Source organism: Abrus precatorius, unplaced genomic scaffold (genome assembly GCF_003935025.1).
Source record: "Abrus precatorius isolate BTA unplaced genomic scaffold, Abrus_2018 Scaffold11, whole genome shotgun sequence".
Lineage (NCBI taxonomy): Eukaryota > Viridiplantae > Streptophyta > Magnoliopsida > Fabales > Fabaceae > Abrus > Abrus precatorius.
This window is the reverse complement of record NW_020874303.1, coordinates 27,170,230-27,188,500: the sequence shown is the minus strand read 5'-3', so window position 1 is coordinate 27,188,500 and position 18,271 is coordinate 27,170,230. Positions and strand designations below refer to the sequence as shown.

The window sequence follows — 18,271 nt, the reverse complement described above, 5'->3', positions numbered from 1 at the left end:
AACCCATCTTTGAGCAATTATCCTCTAAACCTTGTTGAATGCGATACACTTCAGCACTTGCCACAATAGTTTTTTTTATATATACACTCAAAAGCATACGATCAAAAATTAATAGATAATATCTTTTATTTAATATAAGTTATGTGGTCATCAGTGGAACAAACAAGTCAGAGCATAAGTTTCGTACGGGGCTAGGACAGTGTTATTTTCTTCACGTCATGATACGTCGTTCCCTCACAAAAATTCAATTGAAAATCATGCACCATCATTACACTTGCTGAATTCGCTAATCTATGAAAAAGTATGTGAATAACAATGATCCACCAATGGATCAACTCTCTTATAAGAACACACTAAGACATTTGAATAAGAAATTTATATATGTTGATAATAATTGTGAAAAAGGATTACCCGAAAGCCATGATAGAGACACGCAAGGATAGTCCACTAAGGGCGATAAGCATGCCTGTGATATCCTTCATCCTCACTCCTAAACTTTGCTATTACCACTTCTTCTACCTTCATTCATTAAAACATCTTCAACGTTGTGAACTGAAACACGATTTACATTCATCGTTTCTCCTTCACAGCGCTTCAATTCGTTATCATAAGCTCTTTTCTAACTATTTTCTACTGTATTTTTTAAAGCATTTTTGTAAGAAGTATATTTCTACTGTATTTAAAATTGATAATGATTATATTAAATGTTAATATATTATTAGACCAAAGATTATAATAAATATATGTACAAAAAAGTATCATTTATATTTATTTTCAGATATTAACTAATAAATTATGGCTGAGCATTGACAAATTTACAATAATTAATCGTGAGCCTTGTGGACAGTCAACTGCGAGTTAATATACTAAAAATGATCAGCTGGGTAATTAATGATTAAGATAAGCCTGAACTTCATTGTTCATTTTGATAATTCAAACATTTTCTGGAAAAGCAAGAAGTTCCCAGCTCCTCTAAAAACCAAACATTCGTTAAGACACTGTTTAATTTCAAAAAGTGTTTTATTATTTTTTTTATATTTATTGCAAAATTATTTTTTACATTTTACAATTTATTTTTGAAAATTTGTTCAAAAATTATTAAAAATGAAAAAAAAATATTTTATATATTTTTTAAAAACAGAGAACACAATAATTTTTTTTTTCTGAAACTATGCAGAACTGTTCCAAGCTATTGGCAATGTTAGATATGTAGCACAAAAATATATTATTTATTTTTTATAATTTTTTTATTTTAAAGTTTTTTAATCATTATTTTAAAAGCGTTGAGTAATATTTACTTTTTCTTAAATTGTGTAAAACAATGTTGTTAAACTTCTTTTGGTGAGGAAATGAAATAAGATATACTATAAGAAAAATATTATAAAAAATTATTGAAATTAGAACCATAAATTGTTCAATCAGTAAATAAATAACTATTTTTTCTAAATAGTAAATTATTATATTTAAGAATACTCTAACATCTGACAAAAGAAAAATAAAAATTCTATAAAAACAAATTAAATAAATTTAGATCAAGTTGTTTTAATTTTAAATAAACTAAAATCAAATTTTAAAATTTGACTTCACTAACATCTAAATTTAAATATTTTTAAGTAAAATTTAGATTTTAAGTATTTAATTTAACCCAGTTCATTTATACCTCTAAAATTTATGAATACAATGCAAACACTACGCACCAATTATATTTTCTACAGGTCGTGTATATTTTTAATGAGTTAGTGTTTGTTTAAATTTGTACATTTTAAAATTTCGCTACTTTTTTGGTCTCATAAATTGTAACTCAGCTTTTGCCACTATCCAAACAAATTGTTAATTTAAAATTTAACATTTAACAAATAAATTTTACGGACGAGTTTGTTCATACATAATTTCTTTTGGTAATCATTGCATGCAATACTTTATATCAAACTGACAAGTATAATGTGCACTACAAGTATTTTAAATATAAGAAAAATTAAAAAATATTAAAAAATATTAAAAAATTAATTTTAAATAAAAATTAATTTACCTTTTATGGTTTCATTTTTTTAAAATATTTTTTTTTATCACGGAGATTCTTAAGGTTTATTAGCAATAATTTTAACCACAAGTATACTTTTGTATGGTAGTTTAGTGATGTTAAAAAGGGTGTAAGAGGATTAATAAGTGGACCACGGCAGATAAAGTGTATTTTATCAATTTAAGTCAAATTTTAAACTATTAAAAAGTCAAAATTTTAAATTACAAAAAAGTTAAAGAAATAATTAAAATATATATTTGGAATTTAAAAGAATAAAGATTAAGAATGACCTGTGTCATTTTCTTATAGACTATAACTTAATTTAGTTTTGACATAATTTATAAAAAATCATTCTATCCTATTTTTTTTAAAAATATTTGGGGATTTTATTATAATGGAGTGTTTAGTGCTTGTTTCGATTCATGCATGATGGTTTGGACATTTAACATAAAAATGTGTTAAAAAAAAGATATTTTTGAGAATATTTTAAAGTAAAATATTCAAAGTTTAGAAGTTATGCAACATGCTTAAAATTAAGCCTAACCATGCAATAGTTTACACATCAAACCTAACACGCACAATCCAACAAGGATTTGCACAAGCTCATATTCAAAAGTGCACAACCTTATGCACGATTTGACTCAAAACTGATATGCATAGATGTGCATGTTTAATATTTTCTTTGCATCCCACATATTTTAATGAAGTTGTATGATATGACATTAGAAATTGATATGAAATCTCGATTAACTTGAACATTTTAATTTGAACAAGTCATAACTCTCTTAAACATTCAAAAGAATATAGATAATGTTCAAAACTGATAAGAAAAAGTTATAAGTATAGAAATTCTAATTAAATGAGCGATTTAATAATTTTGGATGAGATATACTTTTAAAACATTTTAAATCTTGAAATAGAAAACCTCTTAGTTATTATGAAATATGACAAAATTAAAATATCATGAAATCAAAACTAAATGACTTTAAGACACAAAAATACTTCTATCTCTTTTATTTTTTTTTTATTTTTTCTTTAAAGATTTATATACACATAATCTTTGATTTTCCCTCTTATAATTTTTTCTATTATTCTTCATTTTATAAAGGAACAGAAAGGACTTGTCACTATTTTCTCTAGGCAATGAAAATGACGCATCACTAAAGTTATGGAAAACAACATGAAATTAGTTACTGTTGTCACTCAAAAACAGTCTAATGCCTATATTATTTAGTTTACCTTTTGACCATTTTTTTTACTCTAATATTTTTTTATAAAGTAAACTTTTAAATTTTTTTTTTGACATTTTATAAGTTATGCATTCTATTTTTTAAAAATAAAAAAATATTTTGGCTCTTAAAACTAACATTCATTTTTATTATTTTTAGAATAAAATAATAAAAAAATAAATAAATGAATTTTTATAAAGTAAAAAATTAACAAATTTTTAAAAAATTTAGAAACTGAAATATATATTTGATGACTAATTTGATGGTTTAATCTTTTCATATTTAACTAAATTTTGTGAAATCTATCAAATTATAATAAAAAAAAATATTTTTCAACCACAATAAAAAATTATATATAATAAGACTGGACTATCATTTTTAAATAAAAATATTATAAAATAAAAAATTATTTATTATTAACTTCAAGTTAATTATATTTATAAAATGTTTTAATTTAAATAAAAATATATAAAATCTTTTTTTTTACTTTGAAGAAGCTCAACTCTTACAGTTATACAATTAAATAAAAAAAAAATTATGAAAACCTAACACATGAAGTGCTCGCATATATACATTATTTATAAACATTAAAAAAACATAATTACAATGATGAAAAATCAATAAAGATGTAATGATATTTATCTATCTCATGAACCCACTAAAACTATTGTGTACCAGCATCAATAGAACTTTGTAGTTTATATATATATATATATATGTATATATATTATAATAGGTGTCCGATCAAGCAAATGCTAAGTGGAAACATGGGTACGATGAAGACAAAAGTTACTGTAGATAATTACAATGGACGTAAATTACTGTTAGCATTGGGTGTGATGATTAATAGCATTATTGACCATAGTCCGTGTCAACAGTGATTCAAACAATGTCATTATTATTGAAAAGAGTTTTCAGCATTGTTTAATTGTTTCTCATTTGTTGTAAAACTACTATATCTCTACAGCAATAGTCTTAATTAGTTATCCAATTCAAGATTTTCAGTGATTTTTACATGAGTTAAATCGTTAAAAAAATGAGTTTTTTTTTTTAACAAGACTCACCCTATTCATTAACTATATGGATTAATATGCAGTGAGTCAGGTTCATTGGTAGGTTTCAATTTAAATTGTTAATATTATTTATTTTAGTATTTTATTTGTTAACTCCATTTTAGTGTTTGTATTTTTTAAATATTTTAGAATTATTTTTATAATTTGATGATAGAACTAGACTAATATTTTTGTTTTTATTTTGTACTCATTCTAGATGGAAAAAATATTAGGTTAATTTACTATTAATCTCAATATTCTTTATCCATTTGTCACGTCGTTGAAAGTCTTGTAGCCTGTTTATTTAATTTTTGTTGTTGTGAAGTTGTGATAGAGATTGACAGACTTTCAGTGTCCCAATGGCATGGAAGGTCATAATAAATAAAATGAATGGCTGAGATAAGCCACCAATAACAGGGTTAGCAAGTTAACCCCGTTACCTAAATTTGATGCGCTTCTTCAAATCAGTCGAAGACGTGAAGTCATCGTCATCGTAAGCGATAATTGAGAGAAAACCCGCTTCAAGAGCAAAGCTGATCCTAGAAAAGAAGAATCCCTTTTGCAAAGGTTCATCAAATCATGGAAAAAACCAAAGAGTCTCTAGCTCCTCCTCTCTGCTCTTATCTATTCGAATCCTAGTGTCACTTCCTATTAACATTTTTATTACAAATCTACAAGAAAGAGTTTAGTTTCACTGTGATTAACTTCCGCATCGATAACATTAAGCTCTAAATTATATACTTAACATCATCAAGGACGAGTAGTAAATTAATCTTCATAGGTTCTGCAAGAAGGAGAGGCTCGTTAGAGTGGTATTAGGAGGCCTTGTCGTTTTCATCTAATTGCACTCTCTTGTTCCTTCTTGTTTTATCATGAAGAGAATGTGCAGGTTTTGATAATAGATGTTGGTTGAAAATGCCAAATTGATGATCCAGAAGAGAAGTGAAATCATATTCATAAAAAAGATGAATAAAAATGTAATATGTGACGCAAAGACAAGAAAAGGAAAATAATGAGCATTACCTCTCTGCCAAATCCAAATAACAAAACCCTCGTCGTTGATTATTAGCTATGTATTACTAGCTAATTGAGGCTGTTGAAATTAACCAAGATGATCATGGGTGGTGGTGTTCATGAGATCAAATTCTTAGTTGATATTAATAAAAATATGACAAGGGTGAGGAACTTGGTGATTGGCAATAATTGGAGAAGGGTTCTGTCATCAAATTTTACTGTCATGAACAGTTCTTCCGTGGCAATGTTTAGGTTTTTAAAGAAATTCATTTAAGGACCACGTATCGAATTTTACAACAGATATTATCAAGTACCAATAATAAATCTCAACCGTTCATTGATTTGTATCACTATATCCTATGGTTAAAATATACTGATACACTCGTGTATTATTTAAGAGCTAACCCATGATAGACTGCACTTTAATTAATTAACGATTTAAGATTGTTAGTTCGAGACTAATTTTAATTACAAGTAAGATTAATAGTTAAAGGACGCTGGATGTAACATTTTTGGTTTACGAATTTCAACTAAGCAGTTTACAAATTTCTTCGTACCAATAGGTACATACAGAAATCGCGCACTTTTGTAGTGTTCTATTAGGGGAAAAAAGAGAGAAAAAAACTTTTTACGATAAATGCAAGGGAGATTAGGTTAAGCAAAGCGAATGATAACTGCCCCTAACTTTGTTCAGTTAAATCAAATTAAAAATCGTATTTCCCGCTAAGCTTTTTGCTAGTGCTCTTTATTAATCTCGATCACTGGTAGAGCCAAGCCAACGCACTTTTCATTTCCATTCGAAAAGGAACCGAAGAGGAAAACACGTGCCATTCCAAACCTTTTTGTGCTCTTTTTGTGACATTTTTTGTTATTTTAAATTTTAAATTTTTTTGGTGTGTATATGAAAAATAATACAATAATAGCATTACACTTTTTAGGACCACATTGGCAACAAAATTGTTTTGAGATACAATGGAACGAACATGCACGGATGATGCATCCATACATGACCATCGGTCCGACGAAGTATAACCAAGTTTTCTTGTAGCGATTGTTACACTTCAAACTTGACATAAAGAAGTCTATGGATGCATCACCTGACACGTGTTCCCAATGTTGACCTTTTGACTGGCAGTGATCCTTTAATAGCTGATTGCTTGGATATTTTTTAATTTGATGTGCATACTAAAGTTACATCATACGAAATTTAAAATTAATTTTAATGATATTACAAAATATATAATTACAAAAAAAACCTACGAGATTTATTCTAAAAATTTAATGTTAAATATGATCTATTGTACTGTGTTGTAAATTAACAACTAAATACGTTGATTAATTAACGTGAGGTCATTCAATCATTATATAATTTTTTTTTACTTTACTTTTGTTTTTTAATTAAGTTAATCGTAAACTCTAATTTATATTTACACAATATTAAATCTAACTCTTCAAATTTTATAAGATGTATCGTTTTTAAAATTTTAATTTAATATGAACTAAATTAAAATAATTATACCACCAAATAGGTAGATCAATTGGCTGGGATTTTTTTCAGTTTAATCTGAAGTCTCAAATTAAATATAACTGGGTTAAATTAAAAAAAATTCAATGATAAAAATAATAATTGAAGATGAATATTATATATATGAAGTAATTATTATAAAAATTAATAATTTTTTACTATATAATATTTTTTTGTAAAATAATAATATAAAAATTTATTACACTGTTAATATTATTAATGTATTTTGAAGTGTTATAAAAAGAAAAAAGAACTACACAACATAGCAAAAAAATGAGGTAGTAGTCAAATTTCGGAGTAAATGTAATCTCAAATATTTAGAGTTGTTATTTATTTATTATTTGGTTTAGATATTTTATTATTTTATTCAACTTTTTGATAAATAAGTTGTTTAATATTATTATTTTATAATTATTTAATACCTATATAAAACAACTTATAAACAACTTGTGAAATAAATGCATTTTGAAGTGTTATAAAAAAAGCTCACACAACATAAAAAAAATGAGGTAGCAGATAAATTTTGGAGTAAAAATAGCCTAAAATATTTAGAGTTGTTATTTTTTTACTTTTTGTTTCTTTCTGTTTGATTTAAATATTTTATTATTTTGTTATACTTTTTGATAAACAAGTTGTTTAATATTATTGTTATATAATGTTGTCTAAGATTTATGAAACATAATTTATGATTTTCATAAGTTATTTTAAATTTATTTGAATAATTTTTTATATAATTTATCATAATAATTTATTTTTAAAAAATTAAACAAGTTATTATTTAAATGCAACTTTAATATAGTTTGTTGCTATACGAGTATGGTTAAACTCTCGATTAAGTTTAGAAGCATGTTTTAAGAATTTGATAAGTTTTTTATTTATTATATTTTTATATTATAAAATTAATCTGGGCAATTTTTAAAATTATATCTCATATAATTTTTTATTAAAATTATTAAAAATAAAAATTTTATTTTCATATCAATTTATATCATTCATTCTTATAAATAAAATAAAATTTATCAACTTGTAGAGAGAAAACTTGTAATTTTCAATATAAGGATGGATATGTTTTAAAATTTCAGAACAAGGTAATCTCAGTTGACGGTTTAATGCAGCGAAGCGTCGAATCGCGATTTATGAAGAGAGAAAAAAAAAAGAAAGGAAATATCATAGTTGAAATTGAAATGTATGACCTGACGAAAAACAGAGAATGTGACAATGACAACTGAGAAGATATGGGCATAGCCATGGCCATGACATGTAATAATATAACATGAGACGTACATCCATGATGATGCACACATACAGCAACTGCATAATTAATTTATTTATTAATTAAACATGGATTAGTTAGCATTATTATGAAGCGTGGTGTCGTGTGGCAATTCCGTAGTTCTACTTCTATGGTTTAGTACTTTAGCGCTAGCGATTACGATTATTTTGGGGCTTTCTCTCTCTGTCTTTTCCTCTATCGATCTTCACGGCTCGGTTTCTTTTCGATCTCTCCCCCACAAAATTAGGGTTTACACCTTCACCTACACCTAGATTTCTCTGTACAGATCCGGCCACCTTCTGCTTCCTCCCACATGTTCTGGAAGCTCGCTTCTCTCTCTGCTTCCTCCCCTGTGAGTTTTCTTCCTTTTCCTATTTCACTTTAACTGCGTCAATTCTGCTGCATTTATACTGCACTTCAATTCTTCTCTCTCTCCCTCAATAATTTCAGCATCAGTTAGTTTCCCTGTTATTTACCATTGCTTTCTCTTTTTTTTTCCTTTTCCTTTTTTAATTACCGATTAATTAATTGTTGTTTACTCTGTTAACCGCGCCTTGTTTTCTTAATTTCCATTTCACCCATCGCCCTTCGCTATTCTAGGTTTCCACGCTTTTGAGTTTTGTATTACTGCGACTTTTTTAATCACTTGTTTGTTTTTGACGAATCTACTTTGGTGGCTTACTCTGTTAGGAGGATCTCAATTCGGGGCAAGACAATTGATATATTTTAGCTGGTTAATTAGTTAATGATTTTCTGTAATTTGCCTCTTTGTATTGCTTTCTCAGCAATGGGTACTTTAAAGGTCTTCGTGATAATCAATGAAAAACACTCCAGCTTTAGGTAAAGCAAAGAGAATTTAGTTTGAATTTGTGAAAGAGGTAACCCGTGATTCATTTGAAATTTTTGCTTTACCTTTTTTGATAACTTGAATTTGAAGTCACTGTCAGTTGGTGACAACATGGTTTAGTTTCAGTATTTCGTTTGACAGGTATGATGATGCATGCTTATAGTGGAATTTTGTGGTTGAATGCCTTGTAATTGATAGCCAAAAGTTTTGAGAGAACAACTTAATTGAATCAAAATCTCGAGTAGCTTAATATTTTGTGGCTTATTTTCTTGCTTCCTCCCTGCCCTCCTTTTGTAATCATTGTCGTGCATTTTTTCATTTCTGGTGTTGTGCAGGTGGAGGCAATATTAGACAAGGAGAATTTCACTTTGGAAGAGCTGCTGGATGAAGAGGAAGTGATCCAAGAATGCAAGGCCTTAAACAGTCGTCTAATCAACTTGTATGTATCTGTTCAAGTTGAATCAATGGAGTCTTTCATTCTCCTAACAATCTCCTTTGTGCCTTTTTTTTTTTGTTTTTGTTTTGTCCAGTTTCTATTTTTGGTGATAATTTCAAGTAAACGGAAATACATAAAAGCATGGACTGGATAGACAATCATATAGATGATTCAGCAGAAAGTTAATTGACAATTTGCTACTTTTTTTCTCTTTTAGTTTGAGAGATCAGGCTCAGGTTGAGCAATTGTTACGATACATCATTGAAGAACCACCGGAAGATGCTGAAAATAAACGGGCATTCAAGTATGCAGCTGTAACTGAAAATTTGTTGCAAAAGAACTTCTTATTAGATGTTTCAACTTTCTTGTAACCATCTGATTGTTTGTCTGTAATTTAGGTTTCCATTCATTGCCTGCGAGATTTTTACTTGTGAAATCGATGTCATTTTGAAGACCTTGGTGGATGAAGAAGAGGTTTGTACTTCATTCTGTTTGTGACACTTTATTTTTAGTTTCAGTTCCTATAGTAATGTCTTACTTGTATTGATTATTTGATTTCCCCTTTGCATTCTTGTAATTTCAGCTGATGAACTTATTATTCTCCTTTTTGGAGCCTAATCGTTCACATAGTACCTTACTGGCTGGCTACTTTAGCAAGGTACATGTTAGATGAAATTGGAACTGTAGTTTGTGTGGAATTTTTGTCAATATGACCTATGTGATTATATTAAAATCACCTATTTTTTTGCCTGTTTCTATACCATTTTACAGGTTGTTGTTTGCCTAATGATTCGAAAGACAGTGCAGCTTATGAGTTATGTTCAAGTAAGCAAAACAATGTGCTCCTCTGGTACAAGAGCAGATTGCTTATTCAATTTGATATTTTACAATTTTATGGAGAAAAACAAAGCTTGACTGGCTATCGAACCGTGTTTATTTCCCGCACCTTTATGTGAAACAATTTTTAGTCTATACAAGTTACAACAGTTAGTGCGTGTTCCTTGTGAAGTCTTTCAGTCATAATTTGTGTAAACTCTGCAGGCCCATCAGAATGTTTTTTGCCAACTGGTTGATTTGATAGGAATTACATCCATTATGGAGGTAAAATTTTATCTTTTCAGTAGATATTGTAACAAATTTGAGATCTTGCTGATTGTTTAGAATGGATTCTGAGATAACTTCTTTGACAGGTTTTGGTTCGATTAGTAGGTGCTGATGACCACGTGTATCCCAATTTTATAGATGTGATGCAATGGTTGGCTGAGAGCAATCTGCTTGAGATGATTGTTGATAAATTGAATCCATCGGTAAGTGAAGCATCTACCCAGGTTTATGTTCCTTTAGCCAGCTTTTACTTGTTTCGCGTGTGATTAGGTTTATGCCTTTTGGATGTGATGAATGAGATTACATGAAGCTACACACTCTCGTCTGATTTGGGGATTTTGTATCCTACAAGCTTGACATTGACCACACTAATGATTGCTAATGGTGCTTTGAGTTCATCCCAACACCTTTATTTTCCTGTGACATAAAGATGCAATTAATGAAGTTTGATTAAGTGATCCAATTTTGTTTAGGTGTTTGAATTTGTATGCTCTTTGCTGCCTTGTCTTTTGTTGCAAATTATCTGACTATTTTTTCTCCCTATTTAAACCAGAGTCCTCCTGAAGTTCATGCCAATGCAGCTGAAACATTATGTACAATAACTCGAAATCCCTCCTCTACTTTAGCAATTAAACTTTCAAGCCCAAGGTCTGTAATCCATGGTTTTATGTTTTTTTTTCTCTTCTAATATGTACCTCTGAAATAACTATTACATATATGTTTAAATATGCAGTTTTGTTGCAAAAATTTTGGATCATGCTTTGGAAGATTCCCAATCAAATTCTAGCCTTGTAAATTCACTTTCAGTGTGTATTTCTTTGTTGGATCCCAAAAGATCTGCTATATCATCTCCCCTTTTTCATTCATTCCGAAGTCAACACATGTATGAGCCACCAATTCCTGTAAACCCAGAGACTATTGGTGCGATGCTCCCTAAACTTAGTAAGTCAGAATTCATGTTTTTTAGGTTCATCCTTTACTCATTATCATGGTTTTCGGTTGAGTTATATTACTTATTATTCAGAATGTTGTGGAATACTATAGGATGCTGAAATTATGATTAAAAGTTCACAGGGTTTTTAATTTTGAAGTCTGTTGTGTATCTAATTTGATTTTGTAATTAAAGATAAAAAAAAATATTAAGTAGGTGTTCCCACCTCGGAAGTATACAGAGCAGCCCTTCAAGAAGGGGTATGATGTATTTAGTTTACTGGGTTTTATACTATCTCTGTAATGCTATGAATGCTATGGGTTTTGTAGGTTGCTGTTTGAGAATTTATGAGTTTCTTTTGATATAGTAAATTATAATAATTATTTTTCTTTTCTCTGTCCAGCTAAATATAGATTGTTGGGCAGTTATGCTTTTTTAACAATATTAGAGTAATCAGAAGTTTGGCTATTTAAAGGGGATGAGTACTTCTAGAAGTAAGATTCCTGGAGGTCTACCAATAAACCAGGTTGTAATATGCTGTGCTTTAAGTTCTATTTTATGAACATGTAAATATGAGACTTTGTAGTTCATATGTTCTTTTTTGCCAGAATGTTTCCTAATGTTATAGCTCCCTGCGTCTCTCCCTTCCCAATTCCTGTAGTCATCAATAAATATCAAAGTACTATTGGTTAATATGGTGTGCACTTCAGTTCTGTTGAGGTTGTTTGAGTGGTAGTGCGTCTTATGTGCTATTTGTGTCTTGTGATTATTCCATGATTGAAGATTCAAGAAATGGTAGTGCCGCATCTTGTTTTGTTTGGTACAAAATCTGTTAAATTTTGTTCAAGTGTCCATATCACATCATTGATAAGGTTGCTTTTCATGTCTGCAGGTGAATTGCTTATGCTTTTAAATGTATCATCCGATGAAAAAGTATTGCCTACAACATATGGAGAATTGAGACCTCCACTTGGGAAGCATCGATTAAAGGTTAGTTGTTATGGCCATCCCACCAAATCTAGGGGAGTTGCTGTGGTACCCATAATCTAGGCAGTATCGTACCTACACTGAATTGTCAAACATTTCTTGGCTGTTGATTTTATCATAAATGTTTGCAACTTCATTAAACATAATCAACATGTAATGAATGCTGGACAACTTGCCCCTGAAAAAAGATGTGTACCTCAGTAGTTCCCAAATTTAGGTTCCAGTTTGGCCAGTTAAGCTTGAGTTCTTGTCCCAAAATTCACCTTGCTGAGTACTTCAAACTTCTTTATGCAATTGTTGTATTCCTATGCAAGGTATCACTAACATGAGCTTTGAATATGTTATTTTTCTGATCTGTCTGCAATTTATTTTCAGATTGTCGAGTTCATTGCAGTCATTCTAAAAACTGGAAATGAAGTGGCAGAAAAAGAAATGGTCAATACAGGAACCGTTCAACGAGTCATTGACCTTTTCTTCGAGTAAGTAATTAATTTTCTTTTTGCTTGGCAGAGTTGTATGTGTTTAGAGAAATCTTGATATCTTTTCCAGATCTGTGTGAATATTGGTTTATTGCTTATAATATCCTGCTAATACAGGTATCCATATAACAACTCATTACACCATCATGTAGAAAGTATCATAGTATCATGTTTGGAGAGCAAAACTGATGCCATTGTCGATCATCTTCTTCGAGACTGTGATTTAATTGGGAGAATTCTTCAAGCAGACAAACGTTCTATTCTCTCTGCTGACAGAAATCTGGTAAGTTGATGCTTCAAACTGATATATTGGATGTTGTGTCTTGGTCACTACTGTATATTGTATAATTGTTGAGATCAAGTTATCTTGATTTTCTTCAATGTTGTATTGAATTACAAAGGGAAAGAAAACATACTTGACTGAAGCAATGGAACTTATATGAATTGCATAATATTTCATCTCCATACTGTCATCAAGATTATTAGAACTGCTTCGCTAAATTGTGTTATTGTGCAGCCAACTGTACCTGCTGCAGGAAAACAGGCACCAAGAGCAGGATACATTGGGCATATTACTCGAATTGTTAACAAACTTGTTCACTTGGCACATAATCGTAGCCACATACTGACATGTCTTCAGGTTAGCTGTGTAACATATATATAGCTTCAGGAAAGATTCATAGTTTTCACAGTATTTTTTACTGTTTGTATAAATCTATAAAGACGTAAATTATGCCTCTACCCTTTAAGAACCTTGTTAGAGACTTGTAAATTTGCTCAGACATATGTAAAAGAAGCTTTTGGATTCTTCCGCTAAAGTCCATTGTTTTGCTTTTCATCAAGGATTTGTGTCCTTGATGTACCTAATTCAGATAGTAATTTTTTAAATAACACTGACATTAACATTTTAGTTTAGAAGTTAGATTCTGGAGAGGGTTTTTCTGCTGAGCTATTGCTATTGTTTGGTACCCATTATTCAATGGGCAAAAATCATTTTGGCTTGTTCTTGTAGGACTTCCTCTCCCTCTATGATGAATATTTCTTTGCTGTTTTTTCCCCATATATTGATTTTTTTTTTCTTATGAAATCATGAACAAGCTAACCAAGCTTTGGGAAAAAAAAATTATTCTTGCATATAAGACCATGAAGCTGAACTTAAATCTTTAAATTATTTTGGGATAAAACTTTTATTTAAATACTTCAACCTGATATGTTTAACATCTACAGGAAAATAGTGAGTGGAATGAATGGCAAACTACAGTTCTGCAGGAGCGTAACATGGTTGAGAATGTTCACCGCTGGGCTTGCGGGTAAGACCATTCCTTGTAGTAAAGGTTGGAGGACTTGATTTTAGGGAATGACATTAAAAATATAGAGCGGTGGATGTAAGTGTATTATAATACGATTTTGACTATGTTGAAGGGAAGCCAATTAGGTATTGTAATGCTGAGTATATGCCGTTTTGGTCAACATTTTATGATAAACCTGTAATGCTATTAGTTCAATTGCGATCTGTCATGCACTTTTTCCTTCATTATATAACATATTAAGTGAAGTTGTGATCTCCAGTTGTGTCTTTTATGTTTTGGTTATATGTTCAGTTTGTTATGTAGGGTTTTTTCTCATTTTGATTTATCTCTTTATTTTTCCTTTTCCTGTGCAGACGACCAACTGCTTTACATGATAGGATGAGGGATAGTGATGATGATGACCTCCATGACAGGGACTATGATGTTACAGCTTTAGCAAATAATTTGAGCCAAGCTTTTAGATATAAAATTTATGGGAATGAGGATAACGAAGAGGTTTGTACTTGTTGGCCCCTCTTTACCTCTACATGTATAGTTGCCCATTTGTGTGCATTTGTGCATTTTTAAATCCTTGTCCCTTTTTAGTTTCTCTAGTTTGCCTTTTGGGTTAGGCGCTGCAACTAAATGCTTGAGTAATGTTTTGATTGTGGCTTGGTTGCAGGAACGTGGCAACCATGATCGAGATGATGAGGTAGTAGATTATTTTTTGGTAACCGTTGCAATTTAATGTGGTTGATTTTAGGAATTTTGAGAACCAGTCTAGCTTATATGTCATATAGGGATGTAGTCAAATTGTCAACCAAATATCTACTAATCTTTTCTGCTGTATGAACTGCAGGATGTCTATTTTGATGACGACTCTGCTCAAGTAGTCATATCATCCCTCAGACTCAGTGATGACCAAGGGAGGTGAGTCTATTTATTTAGTCACATAACTTGTAATTTTGTTAGGATGAATCTCTCACGCGGATTAATCAAGCAGTATGGCTAAATTTTAAGCAAAGTTTTTTTGTGTGTACACATTATTTACCGGTGTATTTGATAAATAAAATAAGTGATATAATATTACTAGTGTGCTATGATGACCTATACGTTTCTAAGTTGTCCTGTATACTTCATCTTCCACATGGTATCCTGTTCTGTCCTTAATTTTTTATGCACGTTTCAAGATGATATATTACTATAGGCCTTGTAGGATCAAGTTGAGATTAGAGAGAGAACTATCCTTCTAATGTAACTAAGGAAGAATGAGATATGCACTAGATATTGAAGAAACAACGTACTCTATCAGCCTTCTTTACTTTGTGAATTGCTTATAGATCCTCTAATAGGGCATTTCTTTATTTTCATTTGATCCTCACCTTTTCCTTTTACTGTCAGGACAACAGTAATTGATTAAAAATGTTCACATCCTGTGATAGAAATAGAATTTGCTTTCATTTCTTTAATCCATGAAGATATTTCGGTTTTGGTTTTCTGCTTCATGGTGTGTCTTTGTCTCCTGGCCTCCCTATTCTATTCTCCCCCATCATATACAAAAATTAGTGTGATAAAGTTAGACAGCATCAAGTGACGGTGCGTTCAGACTTTCAGCGGATGGAACACAAGGTCAGGAAATTGTTGCAATATAGTTAATTTGAACATAATGCTTAGATATTGAATTTGGCAGATGTACAGAGTTTAAATTATTGTAAAAAAAGTTTGATGAGGGGGAAGTGGAAACATATGATTGTTGTATTATGCACAAATCACAATCTCCTTATGGATGTTTATGTTTTTGCTTTCTATGTTGTATGGATAAAATTAGAAAACATTCAAAAGCATTATTAATCCTCCTACTTCTGTTGTCCGGACAATACTGGAATTTCATGGAAATCCATTTCTGTTTCTTTGTTTAATTCAACATTTTAATGTTAATATAAGATTTTGTTTTTTTGGTAGTAGTCTGTTTACAAACTCCAACTGGTTTGCATTCCAAGACGACAGAATTGGTGATGCGGCTGGAGGCACAACTTCATCAGAGATGATGGATGAGATAAACTTGAATGGTGCTACAAATGGTGGTAATAGTAGTGATGATGAGGTAGTCGTTGGAGAGGATGAAGAATTAGATGAAAGCAAAAACAATCTGAATGGTACATCAAGCTCAAGCACAAACTTCTTCAGTGGATTAACTGGCAGCGATTCCATGAATGGAGGCACTTTGAACTTTGAGGGGGAAAAGGCAAGCGCATCACATGATATGGGCTTCTTCAGGTTTGAGGCATCGGACAATGAGGAGTTGTTTGGTGATAGGCCTTTGCCTGATTGGGTGGGATGGGGCGAACCATCAGATATACAAGATGCCGGCTCAAGCATGAATCCATTTATAGATCATGATGATTCTGGTAGCAACCTTTCTACTAAATCTCAAATAGGTAGCCCTGATCCCAGTTCTCCTTCAAATGGGGAATCTGTTACATCAAATGGGTCACCTATAGATTCAGTTGAGGGGGGTGTTGACTCCAGTCAAAAATCAGTAGCAGTACCTTCGCTCTTCGAAGAGGATGTGGAATTTGTAGGGGTAGAATTAGAAGGTACCGAGAAGGCTATGGAACAGGCTCTGAAAGAAGGGATAGTTGGGGAAGCAGGGCCGTTGAAAAGAAACATGGTTTCTAAAGTGCCGGAAAAGGAAAATTCCGAGGAGGGTGGTCCTGGAATGAAGGAATTCAATGATGCAAATTACTGGAGGGTTGACCAGGAGGTTGCTGTTCTCGAGTGATGGACATAATAGTAAATCTTGTTTCTGTTTGTATGAAAAGTTAGACCATCACCATGGACCCTATTCTTGGTTCGCAGGGGCGTATGCAGCAAATTAATGTACTGTATTTTTGTTTCAATTGTCCTATTTCTGTTGCTCACGCTTATTAGATATTAAGCTTGTTTATTATTTCAAGTTTTGCCTCTTCCTGTAAGTGATTTATGGTGTTTCCCACATTTATCGAATCTATTCTGCTCTTCATAATGGGTTCAACATTGACGATGCCAATGCCATCGGGTATGCGGCTGTCGGTAAATGTTCGCTAGATGGCTTATTTCTGAATTCATTTTGAGGATGCTGGGTATCGGCCAGCAAACTTTGGTCAAGTGAAAATTCACCAAAAAAAGTTTATCTGCATCCCTTTCGTTCTGAAAGCGATTTATATTTTTATAATCCAAAGTTTCCCCGTTTAATTATTTGTCAATTTGTATTATAAAAAAAATAATTCTACCTATAGTAAAAGAAAGAAACGGCTGAAAGCTCATAAAAGCAAAGTCAAATAACTAAAATGACGTAAAAGGCAAATTTAAAGTTTATGTTTAATGACCCCATAACTTGATATAACTAAGTCGAGTTTAATGCCACTAAATTGAATAACTATTTGTTTATTGATTCATTCATTCTCCTGCATTGTAATTTGTAATGAGTGTAGAAATATAGGACCGGAAATAAATGTGCAAATTATCAAACAAAAAGTAATTTTAAAAAATTTTTATTGTATTAAATATTTTTTATTATTAACAAATTTCTATATTATTTGTAAAACTGTCTTGCAATATACATTAAAAAAATCAGCAGTTCTTTGACTTGTGTTGGATATAATAATTGTCGAAGTAATCTAATTTTATAAACAAGTTGGCACCACCTCAAGCTAGTTAAATACAACTCACGAATATTATTCCATTTAAAGATCAATTTTTTTTTAATTTTAAAATAACCATAAATGTTTTTAATTTTTCTCAAATAAAGCAAATGTTTTCAATAAGGGTTGTGATTAAAATAAAAGGGTTGCATTTTCAGAGAGAAGATCAATTTAAATTCTTTTTTAAAAAAATACAATACAATACAAAATATATTTCTAATTTATATATGGATAGTTAAAGCTGTGTCATTATATAAAAGATCCCGTTATATAAACAAAATTTTCCCTTAAATTTACACACAATCTTAATGTTTTAAAATATAATTTGTTCTCCCAAGAGAATGGAAGGATGTGACATGCACTAGAAGGTTCCAGCCCAAAGTTAAGGCTGGGCCAATGAGC

General features: G+C 30.6%; 1 protein-coding gene across 5 annotated transcripts; it reads left to right on the top strand.

Moving 5' to 3' along the window:
- Nucleotides 1-8,134: 8,134 nt before the first annotated feature.
- Nucleotides 8,135-17,395, top strand: LOC113855000 (serine/threonine-protein phosphatase 6 regulatory subunit 3-like). Of its 5 annotated transcripts, none has more exons than XR_003502814.1 (20): nucleotides 8,223-8,465; nucleotides 9,296-9,399; nucleotides 9,614-9,700; nucleotides 9,795-9,870; nucleotides 9,980-10,054; nucleotides 10,168-10,221; nucleotides 10,438-10,497; nucleotides 10,587-10,703; nucleotides 11,054-11,148; nucleotides 11,234-11,442; nucleotides 12,324-12,421; nucleotides 12,794-12,897; nucleotides 13,015-13,180; nucleotides 13,415-13,537; nucleotides 14,125-14,207; nucleotides 14,561-14,702; nucleotides 14,869-14,898; nucleotides 15,046-15,116; nucleotides 15,588-15,815; nucleotides 16,152-17,240. XR_003502814.1 is itself a non-coding variant. In XM_027486411.1 (20 exons), the coding sequence occupies exons 1-20, from the start codon at nucleotides 8,427-8,429 to the stop codon at nucleotides 16,966-16,968; spliced, it is 2,418 nt and encodes an 805-aa protein (XP_027342212.1). In that variant the 5' UTR covers nucleotides 8,224-8,426; the 3' UTR covers nucleotides 16,969-17,240. The 5 variants fall into 5 exon arrangements, 4 of the variants coding, with proteins under 4 accessions (XP_027342210.1, XP_027342212.1, XP_027342211.1 ...); XM_027486411.1 differs by lacking the exon at nucleotides 15,588-15,815 and having other exon boundaries at nucleotides 8,224-8,465; nucleotides 16,149-16,405; nucleotides 16,541-17,240; XM_027486409.1 differs by lacking the exon at nucleotides 15,588-15,815 and having other exon boundaries at nucleotides 8,135-8,465; nucleotides 16,152-17,395.
- The last annotated feature ends 876 nt before the right edge of the window (nucleotides 17,396-18,271 follow it).